The 25,230-nt window shown below is 43.7% G+C and overlaps 1 protein-coding gene across 1 annotated transcript in view; it reads right to left on the minus strand.

Moving 5' to 3' along the window:
- Positions 1-917: 917 nt before the first annotated feature.
- The window catches only part of LOC136523923 (uncharacterized), a 35,020-nt gene continuing 10,707 nt past the window's right edge, over positions 918-25,230 (minus strand). The window contains exons 3-10 of the mRNA XM_066517437.1: positions 13,607-13,801; positions 11,673-11,867; positions 9,693-9,887; positions 7,713-7,907; positions 5,733-5,927; positions 3,753-3,947; positions 1,773-1,967; positions 918-1,013 (exon numbers count right to left, since the gene is read on the minus strand). Coding sequence (XP_066373534.1) covers positions 918-1,013; positions 1,773-1,967; positions 3,753-3,947; positions 5,733-5,927; positions 7,713-7,907; positions 9,693-9,887; positions 11,673-11,867; positions 13,607-13,801 — 1,461 coding nt within the window. The remainder of the gene's footprint in view (positions 1,014-1,772; positions 1,968-3,752; positions 3,948-5,732; positions 5,928-7,712; positions 7,908-9,692; positions 9,888-11,672; positions 11,868-13,606; positions 13,802-25,230) is intronic.

Below are 25,230 nucleotides of genomic sequence, written 5' to 3' on the forward strand. Positions count from 1 at the left end.
AGGTACGTGTCACCTTCTTATTGCACAAGGTGGCCATCTCTGGTTCTTCTACATTTTATGTTCTTACTGGACCATGTGTTGAGTCCCTATTGTTCCACATGTCTATTTTCTATTGGCACATGTGTTGTGTTGCAGTTGGGTCACGTGTCACTTCATTATTAGACCATGTGTCGTATTTTTATTGGTCCACATGGTCATTTCTTATTCGACCACGTGTCATGGTGCCGTCCATCTATGTTTCGTTTTTTGATTCGGTCATGTGGTTTGACAACTTCCTACCACGTGTTGGATTTTTATTAGCCCACGTGTTATGCCATGGCTATTTCATGTGTCATGCACTAGTTAGTCCACGTGTTGCATTTTTATTTGATCATGTGGGCTGCCCAAGTTCTACCACGTGCTCAACAATCAATTCATCATAAAAGTAATATGTGATCATCACTATTGCACAGATTGACTACATAATTATTCGATGAATATATACATAATTATTTAGAATGACAATCAAACACAACAAATTACTATTTACACATCAACAGCAACCCACTAATAATTTTAGCACATCAAACCAGCACACAAGTACACACATCAAACCACAAATGTTCACTACATCAAGTCAACAGAGTTGATGACCAATAGTTACCAGAAGAAGAGCTAAAGCACATGATATCCTAATGTAGCTTATTGTACTCCTCCTGTTGTTGTATCTTGAACTCCTCAAACTCCATTTTAGTCTTTTCTGTCATCCTCTTCACTTAACCCACTTATTCAATGAGGTTAGTGGAACTTTCCTATTCAGCAACAAGTTGTTCCTGAAGCATTCTCTCCACCAATGTCTCTGTTCTGGCAGAGCTTGTTAGGATACCAGCATTCTTCAAAAAAAGGGTGTTGCCCCTGACCTGGGAGTGGACCTAGACCTAGAAGAGGCAAAGGTCCTTGGGAATAGCATCAGCACTAGTCATTGGTTCGTGCCCATCAGCAACAGGTTCTGCTCGCACAGTTTCCATAGCTTCCTGTGAAATTCAAGTAGTAAACATTATGTTATAGATAGTGGAAGTGGACTTTAATTGAAAACCCAAGAGATTAGTTCAAAACAAGTAACACGTGTTTCATATTGTTATGGATTACATGCACAATGCACAGGTACTGATATGGATTACATGCACAATGCATAGGTACAACTGCACAATACACAGGTACTAATATGGATTACATGCTACAAAATTCAAGTAGTAAACATTAGGTTATAGATATGGATTACATAAGCACAATGCATAGGTTCCATATTGATTGGTGCAAAATTGCAACTTCAAAATTAAATGATGATGCCAAATTGGCTCCTGCCACTATTGCTTCTATTAACAGTGCACCTAAGTTTCTATTTATACAAAGGCTAGAGTAACAATAAAACACAACCATCACTTACAAATGATTGCAGATGTACAACATAGGAGCGAGATCCTATAGCATGGTGGTACTTCACTTTTGCACGGTTTTGCTTGTTCTTCTCAGATCCAAGAGTCAACTCTCCTGGTCGTGTTGACTTCACTCTCTTGGACTACCTTCCTCTAGGACTGATATCAGTGCTACCTTTTGTCCTACTGGTGGAGCCTCCTCTATGGCTTCTTTGAATCGGACGCTGAAATTGAAGAAACAAATTTAAGCAGCAAGCATGTACAAATTGCATTGCTATCTAGATAGCAAAGCAATGCATTGCTATCAGCACCCCCTAGACCCTCTCGCCCAAACTCAATACAAGATAGAACAAGCACCTCAACTGCAAGGGCCACTGGCTCATCTTGTAGATCTGAATATGTTTCATTTATATCACCAGATCGGTCAACTACCTCCCCTGGTTCTTCCATCTTCCTATGATTCTTTGCGATTTCTGCCTCCCGCTCTTGTTCAAAAGCATTTAGTGGATGTTCATTGAGATTGCAAAGGTATTTATTAACTAAAGCTTCTACCTAATATCAACATAATAGAGCAAGAGTTTACAAATAAGCGCCTAACTAGTAACTACAACTTATATGGAAGTCATTAATCCAGTAAAGCACATGTCATCTACACTCAATATAGGAGATATGTAACCCCATAGCTATCTATATATCCCAAGTTCAACCACTACAATACATCACACTATCATAAAAGCAATTTGGGTACCTCTTTCTCCGTGTACCCTGGCTACGCTTCATCATCGGCACCGTGGTCTTGTTGTCGTGGTCGCAAAACTGGTGGGGCCGGCATTGACGAAGGGGTACTAGATCCAGCTCTGGCTAGGGTTCAGATCTAGCTGGTTATGATAGGTACCAAGGTAGGGGATCTAGATCTGGCCAATATAGTCATCGATAGGTGCTGAGGTAGGGGTACCAGATCTGGCTATGGCTAGGCTGACCTACTGTCGACCAATCAAAGGGATCTGGCTCTAGCTAGGGTTTAGAAAGGTATGAGAGAGGGTGTGGCTAGAGAGTGGAGATTGATGAGTCAAGCTACTATGCTGATGGCACCTAGGGTCTGAAGGGGGTGGCAGAGGGGGTGGTTGGAGATTGGAGAGGAAGGCCATGGGGCTAGGATTTGGAGCGGGAGGAGAGACAGTGGTGGCTGGAGGATGGAGATCGAGGTAGAGACGATGACTCCTTGCGCTTTTATGTGGCCATCATAGTACCACAAATGCCCTTGTCTGAAATCGATGGCATGGTAAACCTAATTTCCATGCAGAGGGCACAAGAGAGACATCTAATTTTCGGTGCGTGTTGGCGGCACTACTCGACGTGGTGCGAAATTTTAGCCAAAAATCAAATTTTCACGTGGGCAGATCTCCCCATCTGTTCGGGGCCCACGAACACTACAAAATGGAATGAAGAGAAATGGACAAAAGAAACTCAAAAACTTAAAACCAATCAGATTTCATAGACCGATAGCTTTGGCGGGAACCCTAGCTCCAATGCACGCAAGTCCGCATTTGAATGGAGGTGGACGATGGCCAAGACTGATGTAGCCCCGTGGCGAAGGCCTTGCGTCACTACCTCTTGGATCCATGTTGGCAGAGCATGGATGCGCTCAAGGAAGTTTAGCCCCACCAGTAGCAAAAATGGGCGTTTAGCTGCTCCATGACGGCTAAAAGAGCAAGAACAAGAAAACTGTACCAATTAATAAGGTGTAGGGCCACACAAAACAAGAAGATATGGATTACATGCTACAAAATTCAAGTAGTAAACATTAGGTTATAGATATGGATTACATAAGCACAATGCATAGGTTCCATATTGATTGGTGCAAAATTGCAACTTCAAAATTAAATGATGATGCCAAATTGGCTCCTGCCACTATTGCTTCTATTAACAGTGCACCTAAGTTTCTATTTATACAAAGGCTAGAGTAACAATAAAACACAACCATCACTTACAAATGATTGCAGATGTACAACATAGGAGCGAGATCCTATAGCATGGTGGTACTTCACTTTTGCACGGTTTTGCTTGTTCTTCTTAGATCCAAGAGTCAACTCTCCTGGTCGTGTTGACTTCACTCTCTTAGACTGCCTTCCTCTAGGACTGATATCAGTGCTACCTTTTGTCCTACTGGTGGAGCCTCCTCTATGGCTTCTTTGAATCGGACGCTGAAATTGAAGAAACAAATTTAAGCAGCAAGCATGTACAAATTGCATTGCTATCTAGATAGCAAAGCAATGCATTGCTATCAGCACCCCCTAGACCCTCCCGCCCAAACTCAATACAAGATAGAACAAGCACCTCAACTACAAGGGCCACTGGCTCATCTTGTAGATCTGAATATGTTTCATTTATATCACCAGATCGGTCAACTACCTCCCCTGGTTCTTCCATCTTCCTATGATTCTTTGCGATTTCTGCCTCCCGCTCTTGTTCAAAAGCATTTAGTGGATGTTCATTGAGATTGCAAAGGTATTTATTAACTAAAGCTTCTACCTAATATCAACATAATAGAGCAAGAGTTTACAAATAAGCGCCTAACTAGTAACTACAACTTATATGGAAGTCATTAATCCAGTAAAGCACATGTCATCTACACTCAATATAGGAGATATGTAACCCCATAGCTATCTATATATCCCAAGTTCAACCACTACAATACATCACACTATCATAAAAGCAATTTGGGTACCTCTTTCTCCGCGTACCCTGGCTACGCTTCATCATCGGCACCGTGGTCTTGTTGTCGTGGTCGCAAAACTGGTGGGGCCGGCATTGACGAAGGGGTACTAGATCCAGCTCTGGCTAGGGTTCAGATCTAGCTGGTTATGATAGGTACCAAGGTAGGGGATCTAGATCTGGCCAATACAGTCATCGATAGGTGCTGAGGTAGGGGTACCAGATCTGGCTATGGCTAGGCTGACCTACTGTCGACCAATCAAAGGGATCTGGCTCTAGCTAGGGTTTAGAAAGGTATGAGAGAGGGTGCGGCTAGAGAGTGGAGATTGATGAGTCAAGCTACTATGCCGATGGCACCTAGGGTCTGAAGGGGGTGGCAGAGGGGGTGGTTGGAGATTGGAGAGGAAGGCCATGGGGCTAGGATTTAGAGCGGGAGGAGAGACAGTGGTGGCTGGAGGATGGAGATCGAGGTAGAGACGATGACTCCTTGCGCTTTTATGTGGCCATCATAGTACCACAAATGCCCTTGTCTGAAATCGATGGCATGGTAAACCTAATTTCCATGCAGAGGGCACAAGAGAGACATCTAATTTTCGGTGCGTGTTGGCGGCACTACTCGACGTGGTGCGAAATTTTAGCCAAAAATCAAATTTTCACGTGGGCAGATCTCCCCATCTGTTCGGGGCCCACGAACACTGCAAAATGGAATCAAGAGAAATGGACAAAAGAAACTCAAAAACTTAAAACCAATCAGATTTCATAGACCGACAGCTTTGGCGGGAACCCTAGCTCTAATGCACGCAAGTCCGCATTTGAATGGAGGTGGACGATGGCCAAGACTGATGTAGCCCCGTGGCGAAGGCCTTGCGTCACTACCTCTTGGATCCATGTTGGCAGAGCATGGATGCGCTCAAGGAAGTTTAGCCCCGCCAGTAGCAAAAATGGGCGTTTAGCTGCTCCATGACGGCTAAAAGAGCAAGAACAAGAAAACTGTACCAATTAATAAGGTGTAGGGCCACACAAAACAAGAAGATATGGATTACATGCTACAAAATTCAAGTAGTAAACATTAGGTTATAGATATGGATTACATAAGCACAATGCATAGGTTCCATATTGATTGGTGCAAAATTGCAACTTCAAAATTAAATGATGATGCCAAATTGGCTCCTGCCACTATTGCTTCTATTAACAGTGCACCTAAGTTTCTATTTATACAAAGGCTAGAGTAACAATAAAACACAACCATCACTTACAAATGATTGCAGATGTACAACATAGGAGCGAGATCCTATAGCATGGTGGTACTTCACTTTTGCACGGTTTTGCTTGTTCTTCTCAGATCCAAGAGTCAACTCTCCTGGTCGTGTTGACTTCACTCTCTTGGACTGCCTTCCTCTAGGACTGATATCAGTGCTACCTTTTGTCCTACTGGTGGAGCCTCCTCTATGGCTTCTTTGAATCGGACGCTGAAATTGAAGAAACAAATTTAAGCAGCAAGCATGTACAAATTGCATTGCTATCTAGATAGCAAAGCAATGCATTGCTATCAGCACCCCCTAGACCCTCCCGCCCAAACTCAATACAAGATAGAACAAGCACCTCAACTACAAGGGCCACTGGCTCATCTTGTAGATCTGAATATGTTTCATTTATATCACCAGATCGGTCAACTACCTCCCCTGGTTCTTCCATCTTCCTATGATTCTTTGCGATTTCTGCCTCCCGCTCTTGTTCAAAAGCATTTAGTGGATGTTCATTGAGATTGCAAAGGTATTTATTAACTAAAGCTTCTACCTAATATCAACATAATAGAGCAAGAGTTTACAAATAAGCGCCTAACTAGTAACTACAACTTATATGGAAGTCATTAATCCAGTAAAGCACATGTCATCTACACTCAATATAGGAGATATGTAACCCCATAGCTATCTATATATCCCAAGTTCAACCACTACAATACATCACACTATCATAAAAGCAATTTGGGTACCTCTTTCTCCGCGTACCCTGGCTACGCTTCATCATCGGCACCGTGGTCTTGTTGTCGTGGTCGCAAAACTGGTGGGGCCGGCATTGACGAAGGGGTACTAGATCCAGCTCTGGCTAGGGTTCAGATCTAGCTGGTTATGATAGGTACCAAGGTAGGGGATCTAGATCTGGCCAATACAGTCATCGATAGGTGCTGAGGTAGGGGTACCAGATCTGGCTATGGCTAGGCTGACCTACTGTCGACCAATCAAAGGGATCTGGCTCTAGCTAGGGTTTAGAAAGGTATGAGAGAGGGTGCGGCTAGAGAGTGGAGATTGATGAGTCAAGCTACTATGCCGATGGCACCTAGGGTCTGAAGGGGGTGGCAGAGGGGGTGGTTGGAGATTGGAGAGGAAGGCCATGGGGCTAGGATTTAGAGCGGGAGGAGAGACAGTGGTGGCTGGAGGATGGAGATCGAGGTAGAGACGATGACTCCTTGCGCTTTTATGTGGCCATCATAGTACCACAAATGCCCTTGTCTGAAATCGATGGCATGGTAAACCTAATTTCCATGCAGAGGGCACAAGAGAGACATCTAATTTTCGGTGCGTGTTGGCGGCACTACTCGACGTGGTGCGAAATTTTAGCCAAAAATCAAATTTTCACGTGGGCAGATCTCCCCATCTGTTCGGGGCCCACGAACACTGCAAAATGGAATCAAGAGAAATGGACAAAAGAAACTCAAAAACTTAAAACCAATCAGATTTCATAGACCGACAGCTTTGGCGGGAACCCTAGCTCCAATGCACGCAAGTCCGCATTTGAATGGAGGTGGACGACGGCCAAGACTGATGTAGCCCCGTGGCGAAGGCCTTGCGTCACTACCTCTTGGATCCATGTTGGCAGAGCATGGATGCGCTCAAGGAAGTTTAGCCCCGCCAGTAGCAAAAATGGGCGTTTAGCTGCTCCATGACGGCTAAAAGAGCAAGAACAAGAAAACTGTACCAATTAATAAGGTGTAGGGCCACACAAAACAAGAAGATATGGATTACATGCTACAAAATTCAAGTAGTAAACATTAGGTTATAGATATGGATTACATAAGCACAATGCATAGGTTCCATATTGATTGGTGCAAAATTGCAACTTCAAAATTAAATGATGATGCCAAATTGGCTCCTGCCACTATTGCTTCTATTAACAGTGCACCTAAGTTTCTATTTATACAAAGGCTAGAGTAACAATAAAACACAACCATCACTTACAAATGATTGCAGATGTACAACATAGGAGCGAGATCCTATAGCATGGTGGTACTTCACTTTTGCACGGTTTTGCTTGTTCTTCTCAGATCCAAGAGTCAACTCTCCTGGTCGTGTTGACTTCACTCTCTTAGACTGCCTTCCTCTAGGACTGATATCAGTGCTACCTTTTGTCCTACTGGTGGAGCCTCCTCTATGGCTTCTTTGAATCGGACGCTGAAATTGAAGAAACAAATTTAAGCAGCAAGCATGTACAAATTGCATTGCTATCTAGATAGCAAAGCAATGCATTGCTATCAGCACCCCCTAGACCCTCCCGCCCAAACTCAATACAAGATAGAACAAGCACCTCAACTACAAGGGCCACTGGCTCATCTTGTAGATCTGAATATGTTTCATTTATATCACCAGATCGGTCAACTACCTCCCCTGGTTCTTCCATCTTCCTATGATTCTTTGCGATTTCTGCCTCCCGCTCTTGTTCAAAAGCATTTAGTGGATGTTCATTGAGATTGCAAAGGTATTTATTAACTAAAGCTTCTACCTAATATCAACATAATAGAGCAAGAGTTTACAAATAAGCGCCTAACTAGTAACTACAACTTATATGGAAGTCATTAATCCAGTAAAGCACATGTCATCTACACTCAATATAGGAGATATGTAACCCCATAGCTATCTATATATCCCAAGTTCAACCACTACAATACATCACACTATCATAAAAGCAATTTGGGTACCTCTTTCTCCGCGTACCCTGGCTACGCTTCATCATCGGCACCGTGGTCTTGTTGTCGTGGTCGCAAAACTGGTGGGGCCGGCATTGACGAAGGGGTACTAGATCCAGCTCTGGCTAGGGTTCAGATCTAGCTGGTTATGATAGGTACCAAGGTAGGGGATCTAGATCTGGCCAATACAGTCATCGATAGGTGCTGAGGTAGGGGTACCAGATCTGGCTATGGCTAGGCTGACCTACTGTCGACCAATCAAAGGGATCTGGCTCTAGCTAGGGTTTAGAAAGGTATGAGAGAGGGTGCGGCTAGAGAGTGGAGATTGATGAGTCAAGCTACTATGCCGATGGCACCTAGGGTCTGAAGGGGGTGGCAGAGGGGGTGGTTGGAGATTGGAGAGGAAGGCCATGGGGCTAGGATTTAGAGCGGGAGGAGAGACAGTGGTGGCTGGAGGATGGAGATCGAGGTAGAGACGATGACTCCTTGCGCTTTTATGTGGCCATCATAGTACCACAAATGCCCTTGTCTGAAATCGATGGCATGGTAAACCTAATTTCCATGCAGAGGGCACAAGAGAGACATCTAATTTTCGGTGCGTGTTGGCGGCACTACTCGACGTGGTGCGAAATTTTAGCCAAAAATCAAATTTTCACGTGGGCAGATCTCCCCATCTGTTCGGGGCCCACGAACACTGCAAAATGGAATCAAGAGAAATGGACAAAAGAAACTCAAAAACTTAAAACCAATCAGATTTCATAGACCGACAGCTTTGGCGGGAACCCTAGCTCTAATGCACGCAAGTCCGCATTTGAATGGAGGTGGACGACGGCCAAGACTGATGTAGCCCCGTGGCGAAGGCCTTGCGTCACTACCTCTTGGATCCATGTTGGCAGAGCATGGATGCGCTCAAGGAAGTTTAGCCCCGCCAGTAGCAAAAATGGGCGTTTAGCTGCTCCATGACGGCTAAAAGAGCAAGAACAAGAAAACTGTACCAATTAATAAGGTGTAGGGCCACACAAAACAAGAAGATATGGATTACATGCTACAAAATTCAAGTAGTAAACATTAGGTTATAGATATGGATTACATAAGCACAATGCATAGGTTCCATATTGATTGGTGCAAAATTGCAACTTCAAAATTAAATGATGATGCCAAATTGGCTCCTGCCACTATTGCTTCTATTAACAGTGCACCTAAGTTTCTATTTATACAAAGGCTAGAGTAACAATAAAACACAACCATCACTTACAAATGATTGCAGATGTACAACATAGGAGCGAGATCCTATAGCATGGTGGTACTTCACTTTTGCACGGTTTTGCTTGTTCTTCTCAGATCCAAGAGTCAACTCTCCTGGTCGTGTTGACTTCACTCTCTTGGACTGCCTTCCTCTAGGACTGATATCAGTGCTACCTTTTGTCCTACTGGTGGAGCCTCCTCTATGGCTTCTTTGAATCGGACGCTGAAATTGAAGAAACAAATTTAAGCAGCAAGCATGTACAAATTGCATTGCTATCTAGATAGCAAAGCAATGCATTGCTATCAGCACCCCCTAGACCCTCCCGCCCAAACTCAATACAAGATAGAACAAGCACCTCAACTACAAGGGCCACTGGCTCATCTTGTAGATCTGAATATGTTTCATTTATATCACCAGATCGGTCAACTACCTCCCCTGGTTCTTCCATCTTCCTATGATTCTTTGCGATTTCTGCCTCCCGCTCTTGTTCAAAAGCATTTAGTGGATGTTCATTGAGATTGCAAAGGTATTTATTAACTAAAGCTTCTACCTAATATCAACATAATAGAGCAAGAGTTTACAAATAAGCGCCTAACTAGTAACTACAACTTATATGGAAGTCATTAATCCAGTAAAGCACATGTCATCTACACTCAATATAGGAGATATGTAACCCCATAGCTATCTATATATCCCAAGTTCAACCACTACAATACATCACACTATCATAAAAGCAATTTGGGTACCTCTTTCTCCGCGTACCCTGGCTACGCTTCATCATCGGCACCGTGGTCTTGTTGTCGTGGTCGCAAAACTGGTGGGGCCGGCATTGACGAAGGGGTACTAGATCCAGCTCTGGCTAGGGTTCAGATCTAGCTGGTTATGATAGGTACCAAGGTAGGGGATCTAGATCTGGCCAATACAGTCATCGATAGGTGCTGAGGTAGGGGTACCAGATCTGGCTATGGCTAGGCTGACCTACTGTCGACCAATCAAAGGGATCTGGCTCTAGCTAGGGTTTAGAAAGGTATGAGAGAGGGTGCGGCTAGAGAGTGGAGATTGATGAGTCAAGCTACTATGCCGATGGCACCTAGGGTCTGAAGGGGGTGGCAGAGGGGGTGGTTGGAGATTGGAGAGGAAGGCCATGGGGCTAGGATTTAGAGCGGGAGGAGAGACAGTGGTGGCTGGAGGATGGAGATCGAGGTAGAGACGATGACTCCTTGCGCTTTTATGTGGCCATCATAGTACCACAAATGCCCTTGTCTGAAATCGATGGCATGGTAAACCTAATTTCCATGCAGAGGGCACAAGAGAGACATCTAATTTTCGGTGCGTGTTGGCGGCACTACTCGACGTGGTGCGAAATTTTAGCCAAAAATCAAATTTTCACGTGGGCAGATCTCCCCATCTGTTCGGGGCCCACGAACACTGCAAAATGGAATCAAGAGAAATGGACAAAAGAAACTCAAAAACTTAAAACCAATCAGATTTCATAGACCGACAGCTTTGGCGGGAACCCTAGCTCCAATGCACGCAAGTCCGCATTTGAATGGAGGTGGACGACGGCCAAGACTGATGTAGCCCCGTGGCGAAGGCCTTGCGTCACTACCTCTTGGATCCATGTTGGCAGAGCATGGATGCGCTCAAGGAAGTTTAGCCCCGCCAGTAGCAAAAATGGGCGTTTAGCTGCTCCATGACGGCTAAAAGAGCAAGAACAAGAAAACTGTACCAATTAATAAGGTGTAGGGCCACACAAAACAAGAAGATATGGATTACATGCTACAAAATTCAAGTAGTAAACATTAGGTTATAGATATGGATTACATAAGCACAATGCATAGGTTCCATATTGATTGGTGCAAAATTGCAACTTCAAAATTAAATGATGATGCCAAATTGGCTCCTGCCACTATTGCTTCTATTAACAGTGCACCTAAGTTTCTATTTATACAAAGGCTAGAGTAACAATAAAACACAACCATCACTTACAAATGATTGCAGATGTACAACATAGGAGCGAGATCCTATAGCATGGTGGTACTTCACTTTTGCACGGTTTTGCTTGTTCTTCTCAGATCCAAGAGTCAACTCTCCTGGTCGTGTTGACTTCACTCTCTTGGACTGCCTTCCTCTAGGACTGATATCAGTGCTACCTTTTGTCCTACTGGTGGAGCCTCCTCTATGGCTTCTTTGAATCGGACGCTGAAATTGAAGAAACAAATTTAAGCAGCAAGCATGTACAAATTTCATTGCTATCTAGATAGCAAAGCAATGCATTGCTATCAGCACCCCCTAGACCCTCCCGCCCAAACTCAATACAAGATAGAACAAGCACCTCAACTGCAAGGGCCACTGGCTCATCTTGTAGATCTGAATATGTTTCATTTATATCACCAGATCGGTCAACTACCTCCCCTGGTTCTTCCATCTTCCTATGATTCTTTGCGATTTCTGCCTCCCGCTCTTGTTCAAAAGCATTTAGTGGATGTTCATTGAGATTGCAAAGGTATTTATTAACTAAAGCTTCTACCTAATATCAACATAATAGAGCAAGAGTTTACAAATAAGCGCCTAACTAGTAACTACAACTTATATGGAAGTCATTAATCCAGTAAAGCACATGTCATCTACACTCAATATAGGAGATATGTAACCCCATAGCTATCTATATATCCCAAGTTCAACCACTACAATACATCACACTATCATAAAAGCAATTTGGGTACCTCTTTCTCCGCGTACCCTGGCTACGCTTCATCATCGGCACCGAGGTCTTGTTGTCGTGGTCGCAAAACTGGTGGGGCCGGCATTGACGAAGGGGTACTAGATCCAGCTCTGGCTAGGGTTCAGATCTAGCTGGTTATGATAGGTACCAAGGTAGGGGATCTAGATCTGGCTATGGCTAGGCTGACCTACTGTCGACCAATCAAAGGGATCTGGCTCTAGCTAGGGTTTAGAAAGGTATGAGAGAGGGTGTGGCTAGAGAGTGGAGATTGATGAGTCAAGCTACTATGCCGATGGCACCTAGGGTCTGAAGGGGGTGGCAGAGGGGGTGGTTGGAGATTGGAGAGGAAGGCCATGGGGCTAGGATTTGGAGCGGGAGGAGAGACAGTGGTGGCTGGAGGATGGAGATCGAGGTAGAGACGATGACTCCTTGTGCTTTTATGTGGCCATCATAGTACCACAAATGCCCTTGTCTGAAATCGATGGCATGGTAAACCTAATTTCCATGCAGAGGGCACAAGAGAGACATCTAATTTTCGGTGCGTGTTGGCGGCACTACTCGACGTGGTGCGAAATTTTAGCCAAAAATCAAATTTTCACGTGGGCAGATCTCCCCATCTGTTCGGGGCCCATGAACACTGCAAAATGGAATCAAGAGAAATGGACAAAAGAAACTCAAAAACTTAAAACCAATCAGATTTCATAGACCGACAGCTTTGGCGGGAACCCTAGCTCCAATGCACGCAAGTCCGCATTTGAATGGAGGTGGACGACGGCCAAGACTGATGTAGCCCTATGGTGAAGGCCTTGCGTCACTACCGCTTGGATCCATGTTGGCAGAGCATGGATGCGCTCAAGGAAGTTTAGCCCCGCCAGTAGCAAAAATGGGCGTTTAGCTGCTCCATGACGGCTAAAAGAGCAAGAACAAGAAAACTGTACCAATTAATAAGGTGTAGGGCCACACAAAACAAGAAGATATGGATTACATGCTACAAAATTCAAGTAGTAAACATTAGGTTATAGATATGGATTACATAGGCACAATGCATAGGTTCCATATTGATTGGTGCAAAATTGCAACTTCAAAATTAAATGATGATGCCAAATTGGCTCCTGCCACTATTGCTTCTATTAACAGTGCACCTAAGTTTCTATTTATACAAAGGCTAGAGTAACAATAAAACACAACCATCACTTACAAATGATTGCAAATGTACAACATAGGAGCGAGATCCTATAGCATGGTGGTACTTCACTTTTGCACGGTTTTGCTTGTTCTTCTCAGATCCAAGAGTCAACTCTCCTGGTCGTGTTGACTTCACTCTCTTGGACTGCCTTCCTCTAGGACTAATATCAGTGCTACCTTTTGTCCTACTGGTGGAGCCTCCTCTATGGCTTCTTTGAATCGGACGCTGAAATTGAAGAAACAAATTTAAGCAGCAAGCATGTACAAATTGCATTGCTATCTAGATAGCAAAGCAATGCATTGCTATCAGCACCCCCTAGCCCCTCCCGCCCAAACTCAATACAAGATAGAACAAGCACCTCAACTGCAAGGGCCACTGGCTCATCTTGTAGATCTGAATATGTTTCATTTGTATCACCAGATCGGTCAACTACCTCCCCTAGTTCTTCCATCTTCCTATGATTCTTTGCGATTTCTGCCTCCTGCTCTTGTTCAAAAGCATTTAGTGGATGTTCATTGAGATTGCAAAGGTATTTATTAACTAAAGCTTCTACCTAATATCAACATAATAGAGCAAGAGTTTACAAATAAGCACCTAACTAGTAACTACAACTTATATGGAAGTCATTAATCCAGTAAAGCACATGTCATCTACACTCACTATAGGAGATATGTAACCCCATAGCTATCTATATATCCCAAGTTCAACCACTACAATACATCACACTACCACAAATGCCCTTGTCTGAAATCGATGGCATGGTAAACCTAATTTCCATGCAGAGGGCACAAGAGAGAGATCTAATTTTTGGTGCGTGTTGGCGGCACTACTCGACGTGGTGCGAAATTTTAGCCAAAAATCAAATTTTCACATGGGCAGATCTCCCCATCTGTTTGGGGCCCACCAACACTACAAAATGGAATCAAGAGAAATGGACAAAAGAAACTCAAAAACTTAAAACCAATCAGATTTCATAGACCGGCAGCTTTGGCGGGAACCCTAGCTCTAATGCACGCAAGTCCGCATTTGAATGGAGGTGGACGACGGCCAAGACTGATGTAGCCCCATGGCGAAGGCCTTGCGTCAATACCTCTTGGATCCATGCCGGTAGAGCATGGATGCGCTCAAGGAAGTTTAGCCCCGCCAGTAGCAAAAATGGGCGTTTAGCTGCTCCATGACGGCTAAAAGAGCAAGAACAAGAAAACTGTACCAATTAATAAGGTGTAGGGCCACACAAAACAAGAAGATACTATAATGACAATGCCTTGCCAGTGAGTTGTGCCTGCGCTTAACCCGCTACTGCTTCAGCTATGGCCGTCTCCCTATTGGCTGCGGCGAGTGTCGTCTCCATAGAGGAGAGGCACGACCGTAGTCGCTCCGCCTCCTAGATCTCTGCATGGTGAGCCTACCTAGACACATCTAGGTCCCGCACCATGGTGCAAATGTCCCCCCCCTTGCTTGTCACTCGAATAGCTAGAAGAGGAGGTGTCGACATAGAATTTCATCCCGTGCCGAGGACACACACAGCAAGCTGGAAGGGTCCGCTCGATGGAGCAAATCCACCTAGCTTCAGCGCAGGGGTGGTCGATCCTGTGTAATCCTCTCGAGGCATGTCAGTCAATTTGACCCTGCAATTGATAAGGAGAGAAAATTCATCAGTAATTAAGGGTAGAACTTGCCGATGTTGTCAGACAGCCCCAAACGTACGGCTGTGAGAGCCGATATGAAAGGAAATTGGCTAAATAGCCGATTCCAGTATATTCATGAGAATAAGTCAGTTAGAACTCATGGGGTCGTGTGAGGAGAATCGGTTATCATTCAGGATAAACATCATTTAAACGAATATTAATCAATAGCAATAAGATATCAATGATGATCGGTCCATACTTAGCCAATGATCTCTACTTCAACGATCTCGTGATATGAACTATTCATGAAAGCATTTGATATCGGCTAAACAGTCGATTCAGGCATAGCACATAGTTAAGGTCATGTCTTCTTCGGAACGGGTCTATCAACCAATGATCCCCACTCCACGGTGCCAACAGTGGGGTGAGAGGTAGAATCCCATAGGCCGTGATGATGGGCCATGAAACAGTTCTTGCAAACCGATAGATCTACTCAAGATTGAACATGCCTTAACCGCACACTATCCACGATTAAGATTGACGCAAAACAGCTGATAAAAACATAACTCATCGCTTAAGATGTAGATTAGATCAGTTTTAGAATAGCAAACAATGAGTTAAACAAGATATAAGGCCGATCCAGATCAATCTCAATCGGGCAGAGTGATATTGCTGTAATTAGATAAACAATGAAAGCATTAAGCAATATCGGTAACTTAATGAATCTACCAAAGACTGCCACTCTAAGATAGAGCCGATAACTTGACCTTGATCCAATTCAAGCAGTGGGGTGTGAGGCAGAATCACACAGGCCATACTTGAATTACCCAAGAGTCAATAACTAGCTTATACCAGAGCCGCTGTGGGGGTCGACCAGATCGATGCAGCCATACGAACAGAGGTATAAACTATGACGGTACTTACAACAAGCAGTGGAGGTCGACCGGATCGATGTAGCCATACTTGCCAAAGAACTCGCCAAGATCTACTCTACTCCTACTCCTAAGGGGTGGTCGGAACCAAAAAAAGTAATTGACTTGTATTTGATTGATTGGTTGATGTCTTTACAATAGCCGAGGTTTGGTATTTATACCTGGGAACCCTACTCGAGTATGACTTAATACAATCTTTGGCATAATAAAAACATTCCTAATTTAAGATAACTTGGACTCTAATCTTTTCCTTTTTGTAGAGTCCAGCATGTCTCATCTCAGCACCGATCATAGCCTCCATCGTTATCTGCTGGCGCTATCTAAAGAAAGCTGATTCTAGAGTTGCATCTGAATTAGCTGGTTTCGATCTGCACGCAACTGATCCCCTGCTGTCATGATCCTGGGAGCTCCCGAGCTTCTGAGATCCTTCTACCAAATTCCAGTGTAAACACATGCCCCCCAATTTTGGGATAAAGGTAATTTTATTCCAAAATTATCATGTATGCATCCCTAATTGGTCCATAGTCACGGGCAGAGAACCTTGATCCGGGGCCCACTATTTGTCACCGCTTGCGTCCATTCATGAGCCCATGCCTCAAAACTTCTTACAAGAGCATCACTGTTTTACGGGCACTTGGATTCATTTTCCCGGGCCAGCTATAAAATGCCTATCCGACCCCAGCTAGAGCAACTCAACTATTCAGCTATGTTTCTCTTCTTCCTACCCTCTCGAGCTATGACTTCACTGGACCCTCCATGGTTCATCTCTTTGCTATGAAGATCCTGAGTGGTTAGAAGAATTCTTGTGCATAGGGTGATTGTGTCACTCATTCTAGCACCTTGTCGAGGAAAAGAATCAGCTGCTGTGGCTAGAAGAAGTCTTGTGATGTCGCCTACGTCTTCTCACTAGGCTCGTAGAGCTATTCTAGTGTTTGCAAGGGCTAGAATGTGTGGACACTTTTCCCTTGTTTGCTTCATCAAATGCCCACTAGGAGAGCCACAGGCTTCTTTCCTGCAATTCCCAGTCTCTGAGAGACTAGTTAGGCGTCTGTTAAGCGGGCGGCCTTTCCCTTTCTCCTGACATAAGTTTGCTAACTGGCCAATGTGACTTAATTCTTGATAACCTTTGGCCTTGTGGGGACCCGGACTCCCTTCAATCAAAAGAAGTCTTGGGGGGTTAATTTCTGGTCAATGTAAATTCTTTGTACTCACCCCACGATGTTTCGTAATCTGGGGAAGCAATAAGCCCGAATCTGTAATCTCTTCATTATCTATCCCCTGAAATCCGGAATGCCGATCCATTTCCGTATCTATTTTTAGTTTTCACATCCTCGGCTAAATCCATCTCCTTGCCTCCCTAGGCTATATATATAGACCACGGCTGGGGCTCCAAACGCTACCTGTCTCATCTCAAACCTTTTGCGTCCTTAGTATAGTTCCTGCTCTTCTATAGGTTTGAGATCATGGAGAATAGCAAGAGACCTACTGAGGAGGCTCTTAATGAGCCCGCATCATCACGCCAGCACCTTCATCGCCAGGAAGGTGCCACTCGGGATGTCGCCCTCGTTCTGGAGCACAAGGTCAACCTGGCTCAGCCATCAGGATCATCCTCAACACTGATTCATCGCCATCTCCCTTGTTATCCAAGGAGGTAGATCAATAATGTTGATCTAATCGCTTCCATCGATCAGACTGATCAGAGTCTATCCAACTACCTTTCCCTCGTGGAATCGGCTCTAGCCATGATTCAAATCCGATCGTCTTCCGAGGCTGACCTAAGGGAATGGCTAGCCAAGGCTGAAGCCATCACAGGCGAGAAGGCTACCACAATCTTATTAGCTTTTCTTAACTTTTGCTTTCGAGATTTTCTGATCATCCCTTCCTTTGAATTTTTAGATCTAACTGCTCAGTTGGAAAGCCTTCGATCAGCCGCGGATCATGCGGTGGGGTTTGTCAATGCCAGGGGTGCTGTTCTAGCAATCCGTTTGCATGATGTTCCAAACCGCGTCAGGGAGGTTGCTCTCCATGGTGTTCGCCATGGCGCTGCCACAGCGTTGGCCACTGCACAAGTCCGCTCTGGCCACAATCTTCAGCTTCTTCCTCATGGTTTCTTGGATGCAGTGCCCCCTGAGGATCATGAGTGTTTGACTAAGGAATTCTCTAGCGTTGCCAACTCTGTAGCTTTCAATACTTTGGCCGACGATGTAGTGAGCAAATTGTTCTCCAACCCATAGCTTGTAATAAGTGATTTTTAGCAAACAATTCCCTCATCATGAATGATTTTCCTTTGTTTTCGCACTTCGTATTATGCATATTACTTCATCCATGCTTGCTTTCCCCCTATAGGCAATACGCATTGTACCGGCTTTTGTTCTTTTGGGTTCATTTTTTGCACTAAAGGCGATACCTTTCTGACATCGGCTATTAGAGCTGTCAACCGAACAAATTGGCTTTTTAACTGTTAATCCAAACGCTGGGATAATATTTCTTCATATATTTCCCATTGATTGATCAGCCAAACTCTTCTTCTCCTCCTAGTTTCTCCAAAATATACGCATTACCAGGAGCACAACGTTTGATCCAATAAGGCCCTTCCCAATTGGGTGACCATTTGCCGAACTTGCTATCCTTCAAAAAATTGCTTATTCTTAACCTTTTTATTGTAATATTTTGCGACTCTCAGTTTATTGGCTTCAATATTTTCGAGAGCACGTAGCCGAAGGCAACTTAAGTCTTCTAAGCCATCCATCATAAGATTTTTGTAGACTTCGACTGTCAAATCATTCTGTAACATAACACGCCTCGATCCAGTCTGAATTTCCCAAGGAAGAACTGCGTTATGGCCGTACACAAGTTTGTAAGGTGATGTTTTAATTGATCCATGACAGGCCATCCTGTATGCCCATAATGCCTCATTAAGCGTCGAATGCCACTTCCTTGGTTGTTCCTCAATTTTCTTCTTGATCAACTTAATCATAATTTGATTGGACACCTCTGCCTGGCCATTAGCCTGAGCATAGTAAGGAGATGAATTTAGCAGCTTGATCCCCATACTGGCAGCAAAATCTCTGAATTCCTCTGATGTAAACATGGTCCCTTGATCGGTAGTGATGGTTTGAGGAATCCCAAAATGATACACGATATGCTCCTTGACAAAATCAACAATATTTTTTTAAGTTACCATTTTTAGGGGAACTGCCTCAACCCGTTTGGTGAAGTAGTCTGTTGCCACCAATATGAACTTATGCCCCTTGCTTGAGGGTGGAAAGATCTGGCCAATCAAATCAATTCCCCAGCCCTGAAACGGCCATGGCTTGATTATTGGGTTCATGGCCGACGTAGGTGATTTCTGGATATTACCAAAAACATTGACAGTCTTGGCATCCTTTGTAGTATTCAAAACAGTCTTCTAGTATTCTTGGCTAGAAATATCCAGTTCTGTGAATAATCCATTTCATCTTATAAGCCGATTGATGAGCTCCACATATCCCTTCATGCACTTCTCCCATCAATACCTTAGCTTCTTCTTGGTTTAAGCATTTGAGCAACACTCCGTCGACTGTTTTATAATATAACTGCTCATCCAACAAAACATATTTAGTCGACTTATACCTTAGCTTCCTAGTAACTTTCTGAGACGGATCCCTAAGGTAATTGGCTATTTCAACTCTCCAATCATCAATTGAGGCTTCACTACTCAATATTTCCCGAAATACTCGATACCCTAATGCACTTTGAGCCAAACGGTTAGCTTCTTGGTTTTGCGCTCTCAAGATATGTTGGAAAGAGACGTGAAGAAACTCCTTGATTAACTTTTGGTAGCCATCATAGTATTCTTTCAAAGTCTCTTCTTTGCACTCATATAGGTCGATCAACTGATTAATAATTAACTATGAATCTCCAAATACCTCAATTGCTTCGGCCTTTACTTCATGGAGAAGTTGAAGTCCTTTGAGAATAGCCTCATACTCCGCTTGATTGTTAGTAACCATTGGTTCAGCTGGGAAAGCAAACTCAAAGCTTGCCCCCCAAGGCGAAATGATAACAATACCAATGCCACCACCCTGCTTGCATGATGATCCATCAAAGAACAGTGTCCAGGGCATCGGCTCTGTATAACTAATGCTTGGCTTGTGATGCTGAGTGATAAAATTGGCCATTACCTGTCCTTTGACTGCTTTAGCCGATTCGTACTTCAAGTCCAATTCTGATAATGCAAGAATCCACTTTCCCAATCTTCCATTTAGTATTGGCATTGATAACATGTGCTTAACCACATCAGCCTTGGAAACAACCGTGCACTCGGCCGATAATAAGTAGTGTCGTAATTTAGTGCAAGAGAAATATAAACATAAGCATAACCTTTCGATGGGAGAATATCTTGTTTCTAGATCCAGTAGCCTCCTACTTAGATAGAAAACAACCCTCTCTTTTCCTTTGAATTCTTGCATCAGGGCCGACCCAATTGTCTTGTCATCAGCTGATATGTACAACTTAAATGGCTTACCTTGCTGAAGAGGGACCAGTACGGGTGGACACTTCATATATTCTTTTATTTCTTCAAACGCCTTCTATCGTATGTCACCCCATGTGAATTCTTGATTACTTTTCAATCTCAGCAAGGGAGAAAATGGCTGGATCCTTCCCGACAAATTTAAAATGAATCTTCTAATGAAATTAATCTTTCCCAGCAGAGACTGTAACTCTGTTTTGGTGGTTGGGGGAACCGCTTCGTCAATTGCCTTTACACTTTTCTGACCAACTTCGATTCCTCTTTCATGAACCATGAATCCCAAAAATTGTCCGGCTGATACTCCAAAAGCACACTTGTTAGGATTCATCTTCAAACCGTGCTTCCTCGTGCATTCCAAGGTTTCTCGCAAGTCAGCTAGGTGTTCTTTGTATCCCTTGGATTTTACCATCACATCATCGATGTAAATCTCAACAATCATGCCGATCAACTTATGGAAAATATAATTCATTGCCCTTTGATAAGTTGCACTGGCATTCTTCAAACCAAAGGTCATTATGACCCATTCAAATAGACCGATTGCACCGGGGCACCTGAAAGTGGTCTTTGCTATGTCTTCCTCAGCCATGAAAATTTGGTTATATCCTGCATTACCGTCCATGAAGCTCATAACCTTGTGTCCAGCTGCTGCATCCACTAACATATCAGCTATCGGCATTGGATAACCATCCATAGGTGTGGCTCTGTTCAGATCCCTTAAATCAATGCAAACCCTCAATTTCCCATTCTTGTTATATACAGGGACAACATTCGATATCCACTCCACATATCGACATGGTCAGATAAATTTTGCTTCCAGCAACCTCTTAGTCTCCTTTTTGATATCATCAAGCATGTTCGGGTTGAATATCCTTGGAGCTTGTTTAAACGGACGATGTCCAGGTTTGATTGGCAACCGATGTTCGACAACCGATCGGTCCAAACCAGGCATCTCATAGTATTCCCAAGCAAAGCAATCCTTGAATTCCTTTAATAAATCAATCAATTCTCATCTATACTCAGGATCCAACTTAGCACTTATGTATGTCAGCCTAGGTCTATCTCTAGGACCAATGTCTATCTCTTCTAATTCATCGGCCAATGTGAAGCCCTGTCCTAGTTTGCCATTTGTGCCATCTATTGGATTATCCAAATTCTCAAAGCCGACTGCTTGGATCAGCTGTTGGCTTTCGCCACTGACTCTGAATTCTGACGACAATAGAAAAACCATTTGGATATTAGTCGATGGTTGCTTTCTATCAGCTATTTGCCACACTTGAGTTTTACCGGGTGCCTGAGCCTGTTCCATCTCTCTGTTCCTTAGACGCTGCACCCTCCTCTTTTAGCTTCTCATTAAATCTCCTGGGCACCACTGGCCTTTCTATCATGTGTATCTTCTTTCAGTGCCTTCCTCTTCATGATCAGCCCAGTCCTGTCCAATGACTCTTTTTCCCAACCGATCATGAACACTTTCGTTTTTAAGCGTCGATCCATGTTGTTATGATGATATGCATCTTGAGCACGGATAGACTGGCGGTTGGTTCGAGATTGCCTATACTCCCGATATTGATTGCTACATTCTGGACAGTCGTGTCTGGTAGGCAACTTCAAACCTTCATTCCAGCAATGCCTAAAGAAGGGACAATTCCAATGTAATTTAGCTTGTTCCCTTTTATACTTCTCTTCTTCTAATTGATGCTGGTATGCTTTTTAACCAACGTTGATAATCCTTTTCCTTCTACCGCTGCCATTTATTCAACAGAATCCGAGATGTGACCCACGGCTTTGACATCTCTGCTTTCAATGTTTTCCTCTACTCATATCGGCTCTTTTGTTTGGCACAACATCTTCTAATCTCTCTGTACTCATCAGCTGATATTTGCATTTCGGGATCGACTATCCTAGCTTCTCTCGATTTGGTCGATGTTAGGACCTTGGTTTTTCCTTTGAACAGCCCAGCATCAACCATGTTCTGATCTCCTGGGAAAGGATTATCATCGACTTTCATCTTTCGAGGTGTATTGAATTTGAGCCTCCCTTGCTAAATAGCTCTCTGTATATGCTGTCTGAAGATTCTGCATTCATTAGTGGAATGAGAAGTAGTGCTATGGAATTTGTAGAACTTCTTGTTCTTCAACTGATTAGGGAGCAACATGACATGACCATCGGGCAACTTGATCTGCCCCTTATCAAGCAAGAAATCGAAGAGCTTGTCCGATTTGGTAACATCAAAGTCATAACTCTCCTCAACTCCTCTTCCCCAAGGATTTGGCACCATCACTGTCTTCTTGCCCCAATTCCATTCAGCTGCAGCAACCTCTTCTTCTTCTTCATAGCCATCATTGACTGAATATGGATCATAGGCTTTGGCCACTGAGGTACTCTTCTAGAATCGGGTATCTCTATGTATGCTCTGGAATTGGCTATTAAGTGCTACCACTCGTTGAGCCAATTGACCCAAGTTGTCAAATTCATGTCCCAGCAGTTTCTCTTTCCAAATCAGCAGCATTCCTTGGATGGCTAAAGCAGCTAGTTGATCATCGGCCAAGCTCAACGAGAAACATAGATTCTTAGTCTCTTGGAATCTCTGAAGAAATTCAGTGCCCAATTCATTAGTCCTCTGTTTCATGGTTGTCAAATCGGTTATTTTTTCTCTCCAGTCCTAGTGTAAAAATATGTATGAAACTTCTTCTCTAGGTCAGCCCAATTGGCAATGGAGTTGATTGGTAGTGACGAGAACCAAGTGAAGGCTGGCCTTGATAGGGACAAGGAGAAGAAACGAACTCGATGGGCTCCTCAACTGATGCTTCGCCCAATTGTGTAAGATACCGACTGACATGTTCTATTGTGCTTGTACCGTCTTGACTAGTGAACTTGGTGAATTCTAGGAGCCTGTAATTTGTAGGAAGGGCGACCAAATCATACCATTCTAGATATGAGCGTTTGTACGAAAAGGTCATTCCTTTTGGCTTTAGACCGAACTGATTCTTCATCATCTCGGTCACCTTGAGCAGCAACTTGTTAGCTTGTGGATTTGGATTTCTCGGTACTTGCTGACCCATCTGTGGATTGAAATCCCATGTGCCTTGATATCTTGGATTTTGTATCATGTGGAGGGTGTTATAATCCATGCCATAGTGATAGCCTTGTGGAATCTCAATCTGTTGGGTCCTTTGCTGGCTTGCTACTTGAAGTCTCTGATTATAGACATAAGGATCTATATCTCTACGGATCCTTTAAACTAATGGTGCTATCTTCTGAGCCAACAATGGTATGTGGCCTGATGTGCCAAAATTGATCATCTGGTTTTGACTTTGCCTCGCTGGCTGCTGCACATGTTGTACTAATGGTCCAGGATTGTACTGTATCTGATTTGTAGCAGTACCCAGAATTTGTTCAGATGAACCTTGAAGTGTCTAGACGCCACCATTACTAGTTGGTGCTGCTTCTTGATGATTGGTACTGACTTGATTTGTCCCTTAGGTCAACAGATCTAGAATATTATAACAAGTCGATCCAACCTGACCAACTAGAATTCCATGAATCGCCTCTTTCATGGCATTGTGAAATGCGTCAACAAAAGCTTCATTGTGGCTTGATATGACATCACGAACAGACTTGTCTATGGCTTCCGTAAAGAAATGCCTGTCTTTAGCTTCGACCATATCTGTCTGCCCATGTAGTAGAACTCTTGGTAGTGGAAATTTCTAAATAATTGTGTTGTCACGTGTTTTGGTGTAGGACAACAAACACTTCTTCTGAAATTCTTTCATAGCTTTGTTGATGGTATCCTTATCTTCATTAGGCAGGTCTTCATAATGTACCATAAGGATGCTATTGTTGTTGTGAACCGCCATGATGACTATGGTGTCCCATCGGGCGTGCTAGAAACATGTGTTGACATAGAATTTCGTCCCGTGCCAAGGACACACACAGCAAGCCGGAAGGGTCCGCTCGATGGAGCAGATCCGCCTAGCTTCAGCGCAGGGGTGGTCGATCCTGCGCAATCCACCCGAGGTGTGCCAGTCAATTTGACCCTGCAATTGACAAGGAGAGAAAATTCATCAGTAGTTAAGGGCGGAACTTGCCGGTGTTGCCAGACAGTCCCGAACGTATGGCTGTGAGAGCCGATATGAAAGGAAATCGGCTAAATAGCCGATTCCAGTATATTCATGAGAATAAGTCAGTTAGACCTCATGGGGTCGTGTGAGGAGAATTGGTTATCATTCAGGATAAACATCATTTAAACAAATATTAATCAATGGCAATAAGATATCAATGATGATCAGTCCATACTTAGCCAATGATCATGAGCAACCGAACTCCTTTTTATACAAAGAAACAATTCAACATCACTTAATCATTTTAATAAAGATAAATCTAATGAACATGTTAGATCACATCTATCGCCATGACCAGTGGGGCATGAGGCAGACTCATGCAGGTCGTTGAAACAACAATAGACTCGATGACCCTAACTCGTTACTAATATCAGTGGGGCATGAGGCAGAATCATGCAGGCCGTAATACCATAACAAGATCATGGGGCTAACACATCTTTCAACTTATCTCTACTTCAATGATCTCGTGATGTGAATTGTTCATGAAAGCATTCGATATTGGCTAAACAGCCGATTTAGGCATAGCGCATAGTTAAGGTCATGTCTTCTTAGGAACGGGTCTATCAACCAACGATCCCCACTCCACGGTGCCAATAGTGGGGTGAGAGGTAGAATCCCGCAGCCATGATGATGGGCCATGAAACAGTTCTCGCTAACCGATAGATCTACTCAAGATCGAACATGCCTTAACTGCACACTATGCATGATTAAGATTGACACAAAATAGCCGATAAAAACATAACCCATCACTTAAGATGTAGATTAGATCAGTTTTAGATTAGCAAATGATG

Source organism: Miscanthus floridulus, chromosome 18 (assembly GCF_019320115.1).
Source record: "Miscanthus floridulus cultivar M001 chromosome 18, ASM1932011v1, whole genome shotgun sequence".
Taxonomy (NCBI): domain Eukaryota; kingdom Viridiplantae; phylum Streptophyta; class Magnoliopsida; order Poales; family Poaceae; genus Miscanthus; species Miscanthus floridulus.